The 7,511-nt window shown below is 32.4% G+C and overlaps 1 protein-coding gene across 2 annotated transcripts; it reads right to left on the reverse strand.

The window, feature by feature from the left end:
- Positions 1-2,785: 2,785 nt before the first annotated feature.
- On the reverse strand, positions 2,786-6,640 carry LOC143193051 (uncharacterized). Of its 2 annotated transcripts, XM_076399001.1 has the most exons (3): positions 6,141-6,640; positions 5,623-6,080; positions 2,786-3,140 (listed from the first exon to the last, which is right to left on the reverse strand). In XM_076399001.1, the coding sequence occupies exons 1-3, from the start codon at positions 6,550-6,552 to the stop codon at positions 2,856-2,858; spliced, it is 1,155 nt and encodes a 384-aa protein (XP_076255116.1). In that variant the 5' UTR covers positions 6,553-6,640; the 3' UTR covers positions 2,786-2,855. The 2 variants fall into 2 exon arrangements, with proteins under 2 accessions (XP_076255116.1, XP_076255107.1); XM_076398992.1 differs by having other exon boundaries at positions 5,623-6,639.
- Positions 6,641-7,511: the final 871 nt, after the last annotated feature.

The following is a 7,511-nucleotide window of genomic DNA, read 5'->3' on the forward strand; positions in this document are numbered from 1 at the left end:
ACGCCCAATTAAGCAAATAAGTATATTAAATATCAAATGTATCTTTATTATTGTTTTGAAATTAAGTTTTTTGATCATATTACGGCTAGATCAACTTCCACAGTCAACTTTTACCCTATGTTCAGCGAAGCTAGTAATAAATTAAATTATTGACTAACAATACGATTAATTTTGAGGTTATTTAATTTATTGTACGTATAGCTCGGTAACTAAGAAACTCTAATAGGCTTTTTAACACATTCTACATTTTAGTGACCGCTAACAGCTTTGATAATTAAAACAAACCAACGAACATTTGTCATATATCATTTTCAGCCACAAGTTTAATGCGCTTCATTTCGAAAACTGCTAAACGAATTGAAAAACCAATTTAAATCATTTTTTGGTTAGTCATTCCAATATCAAATTAATGACACACAAGCCAATTTATGTAATTGCTTCAAATAACATTCGTTATACTAGTTTCGCTAAAAATGTCCGTTGAACGCAAACTAAACGAGTTTTCATCGAGAGTAATTATATTATCTTTTGTTCTGCCAGTTTGAACGAAAACGCCGCATTTTAAACTGGAAACGAAATGCGTTCGGAATTCGTAATTAATTTACCACGAGAGAAAAGAAGTAACTTCGTTGTTTGTGTGTTTGTGTTAAAGACGGCGTTTTTTTCCTGAAAAATTAAAAACCGACGTTTCATTTAGCAATCTCGATTTATTATAAATTTAAACTGTTTTGTTTCCTTGATAAGATTATAGTGTTGAAGACATGCTTAATAAATCAATTAATAATTTAATAAGCTTAACACAATATTTAATTTAATTAATTAATATTTTTCAAAAATATTGTTATCTATCAAATAAACTAATTCATTAAAAGCAGAATAAATTATTATTATTATTATTTGTTGCCTAGTAATTTACAATATGTATAGCGATACACTAATAAAGCGATGTATAACTTTTGATTTATTACTATTATTTGTTGCCAAGTAATTTACAATATGTATTTAAAATATACACTAAAAAAGCGATGTATAACTTTTGATTTATATAGGAATGAAAACACTTTGATTTTACTTAAACTTATTAAGTTTTGGTGGACCATGCTAAAATGTTTCTGAATGAAAATCAATTAATGTTACTTTTTGAGTTTATATCCTGCTCCAATGTCATCCAAGAGTTGAAACACTTGCGCGTCCCACACAAACTGCTTTACAGTTAACCCCTATGGGTCGCTACTGCTACAACATTAAATTTGAGGATATGGCACCCGCTAACCAGGCACCAGTTATTGGGCCCGAGGACCCGGCGAAAAAACAGACAGTGAAACTGACTATAAATTCGCGAACTTGAGTTAACATATGACTGGATGCTGTCGTATGACTGCAGCGACGGATAAGTTTAAATACTTCTATGTTAACATGACACTAGAGTATTTCATGTCTCTTTGCGATTTAATTTTTTTTTTATATTTTAAAGCCTCCTTTTTACCAACTGGCCTTATCTGAACTGGACCTACTGATTAACGTGGGCTCCGAACTACGGTCCTCGGCATTGAGCCTACTAAGCCAGAAAGCATCGGGTCTTACTCAGCCTGGTTACTGGTGTGACTGAGATAATTTTCCTTGTGGGATTTTGAACTCTTGCCCAAGAACAATCACAAATGTTAAAGAATCACAAACATAAATTTACGACCATGCCCCAGCAGGATTCGAATCCGCGACTATCGCAACAGCACGGCGACCGTTTTGTCGCCTTTACCACTGCGCCAACCAAATCGGCTGTCATTTTATTAATATTACATTATATGTGGATTTTTTATTTTATCTTTTTAATATGCTCCTTACATTCTTTTTAACATAACAAAGAGTATTTATTGATCCAAGTATAATTAATTTTTATTGTATATTGGACCCGCACATCTAACGTGGCCATTAATTTTCTTATAAAAGTGACAACTAATGAATTGTATAGAAATTTAATCACAAGTATAAGGCGCGAGACAATAATAGGGGTTTTCATACTAGGCAAACACAATACATAGTCTATAATTCTATAAAAGTTGGTGTAGTTGGATTGTTAGTACGGAACTTTTTAAGTAGCCCAAGTTAATGGTTTATTTTGTTAAATCTTTTATGCTGTATTTACAAATGATCAACAGTTTACGTATCTTGATTGCTGCCCCCAGAACTGGCACTATCAGTAAATCCATCATTTTTTAGATTTCCCAAAAATATACCATATGATTAAGACATGCTTGTTTTCTGTTGTGGTTGAAATGTACGTATTCGTTGGATTCGATTTTATACTCCTTTTATATATAATATGTTAATAATATCTTTACACTCATTCCTGGACGTGATTCGAACTCACGATTATCGTAATCTTATTACCGTTTTGTCAATTTCAACAAAAGACTAAGTTCAGTCTTGGAGTGAAACAAATTACTATCACCAAGTTATTGAATAAATATGTTGTTCATAAGCATAAACATTGTTGTTTGAGCATTCAAGGTTTTAACTTGCAGTATCAATCCTGGTAGATATATAGGATCAATTGATTTCATTCGTTAAAAGATTTTAGAAGATGTTTTAAGGAATAAACTGTTAACATAAAAATACATTTAAAGTTTTATTAGAGAGAAGCATAAAACCCTTAATTAAAAAGAAACTACGAAAAGAGAAATCTTCAAATGAACATTATACAGTCCATATTTAAACACAAATGAATATATATAATATAATAACCATAATAATTATTTTTTCCTTTTTTCAATTTTATTCTATGTGATTATTTTTACAAGAGTAGTTAAATATAGTAATATTGTATCGCATCAATAAAATATATTGGTAATATCTGGTTATTTTAATACAAATTGCATTATAACAATCGAGTATGTGGCAACAGTTGATCCAATGGATCCAAGTATACCCCAGTTCATTGAAAAGAATCCTCCGGCATTGAGGGTTACATTGCGAGATTTGGCTTGGTCCAGCAGTCCGCATATTTCCTTTCTGATGACTGCGGCGCTCTTGTTCTCGGTAAAATATGGAAATTTGTTTAGTAAATGGTAGCATATTCGAGACGTGGCCTGTCCTTCTTCAGCTAGATGTTCACCCACAACAGCAATTAAAGCGGCTTGAAACTGAAAGAATCAATTATTATATTTTACAAATATGTTCATAATAAAACAGTTGCTCATTTTAGAGATAGAGTAAAAGATACAAATTTATATATAATGACACACATTTCAAAGTTATTAGGATCTATGTATAAAGTATTTTGGTTGTGAAATTATTTAGAATCTTGCGAAACTTATCGAAGAATATTTCATAGTTACCGTTAAACAAAACGTAATATATAGTAGATTCAAAATAACAGTTAATTCACATCATCAATATATTTAATCTACTGCCTGTCGTAATTTTTAAATTCGCTTTAGAATCAGACAGAACCAGCCTACAAAAGCCGTCCGGTCGTTAAACGTCTGCAACATTTTTCAAAATAATAATTATACTAACTACAGCTTATAAACCAGCAAACGCTTTGCCTATTTTGATAAATTTCAAATCGCTGCTTATTATTATCTGATTGAAGATGTCGAAGCCAGATAGAACAGATTGAGTTATTTCGAACAGGGACGAAATAACGAAATAATTGCTGCGTTTTCGATTGAAAATATTTCTAGCGTGTTGCAACTGCATTGAATGTTAGTATGGTTACTAAAATATCTCCAAAAATTAAAAATATAATCTTAGATTCTCCGAAAAGAAAGCATTCTCATACAAGGCGGGTGACGAATCCAGTTCAGCTAGATGTTAGCTCTATCAGAGATCAAATATATGAAATATATAAAAAGAGTGAGTAATTTTTTTCAATATAAACATAATTTAATACTATTATTTCATTGAAAACTGTTAGTCTGAAAGGTATCCATAGAAATCATAGAGATATACAGCTCTTTGATAGATGTAGAACATCCTTTCATACAATGTTGGGCATTATATAATAATTTAAATGGTTTATAGATACTCCACGAAGAAGACTAACGGAACTTCCAGATATTGCATGTAAAAGAATATAATTTTTAAAAGCATATAATAACATTAAGGAAGACTTATTATTTTAATTTGGGTATTTAGTTGAGACATAGATATTTAAGAATGGAACCAATATACCCAATTGTCACTCATTGCAAGATGATTATAAAAATAGTGTTAAGACAACAAAAGTTGATGGAACAAGATAAATTGTGGAATAACAATTGATTAGATTTCATTAGTGATAACATTTATTAATATATTGTTCTTCGTGCTGCAAACAGGAATGGTTAATAACACCTTCGGTTTGGATGAACTTGATGATACATATTGAAGAAGAAATTGATAAATTATGGAATCGTGAAAAAATGTTGTATATAATTTTAGATACTGTTAGATAAATGTCACTTGCATGAAACGGGGGAGAATACAGTGTTTAAATGTAGTTTTACCAAGAAAGATGTATACAGGTATTAAAGAACAAACTAAGACGAAATACTAATAATATATCAAAAGGAAACACTGTGAAACCGAAAGAAAAATGATCTAAGCATCATACGGCAACATTGCGGCGTTTTGACATCATTAATCCAGATGATGTGATTTCACTGTTTTATTGAAGGGACTAGATGTTGAAGTTATCAACTTGACGCAAAGATGACGTTTCTGTTATGTTTTTATATTTAACAGACTTATAGATATTATTTTTAGTGAAGTTGGTTGCAGAGTTTCCACCTTCGTTTGTTTGTAAGTGATATCCCTCAGATGTTTGGTCTGAGATGTTTGTATGAAGAGTATACGTTAAATTAATCATAAGAAACTTGTATTCGAAACGTAAAATATGTTTAATATATTTTGGAACAGAAATCGCCAGTTAAAAAGCCGAACAGTTTCAATCAACGAAAATTTGTGTTTCTAACCAGGGCGTAAGTTCTTATTTCGTATGATAAGTTTTATTTTGCTCCCTCAAGTAGTCTTTCGAGTAATTCAATAGGGATTTGTCATCATAAATGAGATATTGATACACAAATACCAGCGCCAAAGAAAGTGAAGTCGATCGCATCAGCCGGAAAATTCGTGGTCATCGTATTTTGTATTGCGAAAGAGGAAATGAGAAGGTAGTTGGATGCAATTACAGGAGAATATTAATCCAACTTTATTGACTAAATGAAAGCGATTGAAACTCTTTTATAGACACAAATCTTTATGAAGTAAAAATCATCTTCCTCGAAGACAACACGCCTCAAACTGGAAGAAGGTTTCTTTTGGTAGGCGTTTACTGTTGCTGCACCCCGTTGGTTTACAGGATATGCAAAGTGAAGAAGTTTATTTAGCCGTAGATTAATATTTGCCTAGCCTTCTAGGCTCTCTCTTTTGGGAAGGAATACTGATGTTGGAGAATGTCGGACTAAGTATATTGAAGTCAAAGGAGATTATGAAGAGATATAATATTATTTTTAACAAAAAATCTTGGTTTTCATTGTCAGGCCGTACATTTTTCACATTTTTCTCGTATATACATATATAAATGAATGATATATAGAATGTATGTATAAATGCATAAACAACTTAGTAAATAATACTTACGCATGTAACAAGTATCATTAAAATATATGACACAGAAACAAACACACTGATATCCATTCCATTAATTAATCTTTTCTCTGTGGTAAACTCAATTAGTACCGTTACGTTCCATAAAATATTTCCATTAATGGAGAGAACAATCATCACCAAACCTGCTTTAAAGGCTTTGTTAAATCTATCCAGCAAATCGCATAATGCGTTGTGATGTTCCTTAATAAACTCTAGCTTCTCCAGACACTTGGAAATGGTTGTTATGTTATCAATGGTGTTTGGATCATCGACGACATCGGTCACTATAAACTCACTTTCTATCTCGCTTAGTAATTGGTTGATATCAGAAAATTTGTTTTTGATTTTCTGGGCAAATGCCACTGTGCCAGAACTAACAAAGTTAAAGAACCAGTATTCGATATCTCTGGCCAGGATATACTGATAAAATTTCCAGCCGGTTTGGAATGCTATCACGTAACAGTTAATGGTTAAAGGAAGAAGCGTCAATAGATGTAGAGCAACCATACCTTTACTGAAGACAAATACCGGTTCGTGTTGTTTATTTGAGAATCTATTATAATGAAGGTAATAGGCGACATCACAGAGAACAGTACCGTGGAAAATGTTGAACGTCACGAAGGTATTGCTCAAAACGAGAAGTACGTTGCTGAAACTGTCCACGAACTTGAAGATGGCGCTATCGATATCGTTAAGGTCATAAAACACTTTGAATTTACCGTAAAAAGAGTGTACTAGTCCCGATAAATGTAATAAACCCAAAACGATCTGTAAACAAAAAGTTAACTTCTTGTATCTCAGCAAATATACGATGAATTTAAATACGGTGGGATCGCCGATTTCGTATAATTTCTCGTTTAATACCTTTCGAGCAAAATGTACCTTCGATTCGAAATATTTGATTGGTTCAACTCGAGACATTTTTGTGAGTTATGTGGTATGTTTTAACTAGAATGGTTCGGTGGATAATAGACTGTTACAAGCTTTCGTTTATTGACTTTGGTGCATGTACACGAACGTGCACTACGCCGAGTAGGAAAATAATGGAAATATTTGTCCTTCAGGGACTTCACGCATGATAGATTACCATCAAATTCCAATTAAATACCAGAGCCAATAATGGCTTAATTATAAAAAACAACGATCGTTAATATTGTCTGGTTTTTTTATTTTCCAGAGTTGGGAATTAATTTTGAGCTTTAAATATCTTTTTTTTTGTGAATAAATATAGGCCTTATAATTTTTCAAAATAAGTTCAATTAGTGAAAAAGTAATTCGGATTTTTCCTAATAAACTACCTTAATATCGCACATATCTAGTAACATTTATTCTATAAAGCCATACTGCAATGTGTTTGAAAGGAGAACAGTCCAATGAAAATGTATGTGAGCATGCGTCACTTATGGTCAGGATAAGATCTCCTTCGGATATTCTGATAAATAGCAATACTAGAATAGCGTTCTCTCGCCTTCTCAGGATAACCGATGGAGGGGCCGCAAATGAGGAGCCTGGTCCACCAGTGTACCTTAGAAGGATGGAGGGGATTACAATCCCGATTGAATGAGCCTCTGCCCGGGTCATGCATTTTCTTTTGTTTTGTGTAAGTTTCAAGGAGTTGCAATCAGTAATAAGTTTAAAGCTTATACGATGCAAATATACTCGATAATGCTTGATGGCGTAGAATGCAGACAGAGTTTCCAATTCTTACGAATTATATTTAGCTTCATCTGCGGAGGTGCGTTTTGAGAAATATGATACAACTTTTAGATCTTTGTGATGACGTTGGAATAGGATAGCCCCAAAGCCCAATGCACTAGCATCGTTGTTCAATTCAGGACCAAATATTACTAATAGTGGTCTGCTAGTTAAATGCGTACAAA

Source organism: Rhynchophorus ferrugineus, unplaced genomic scaffold (genome assembly GCF_030347505.1).
Source record: "Rhynchophorus ferrugineus isolate W39M unplaced genomic scaffold, kcgeb_rfMv2 rfM1, whole genome shotgun sequence".
NCBI lineage: Eukaryota > Metazoa > Arthropoda > Insecta > Coleoptera > Curculionidae > Rhynchophorus > Rhynchophorus ferrugineus.

Bases quoted from the DNA above. Each gene is read 5' to 3' on its own strand.
- LOC143193051 (XM_076398992.1), bottom strand. From the start codon at position 6,552: ATGTCTCGAGTTGAACCAATCAAATATTTCGAATCGAAGGTACATTTT. The intron at 3,141-5,622 runs GTAAGTATTATT...TGATTCTTTCAG, and splicing joins TAATGATACTTGTTACATGC to TTTCAAGCCGCTTTAATTGC.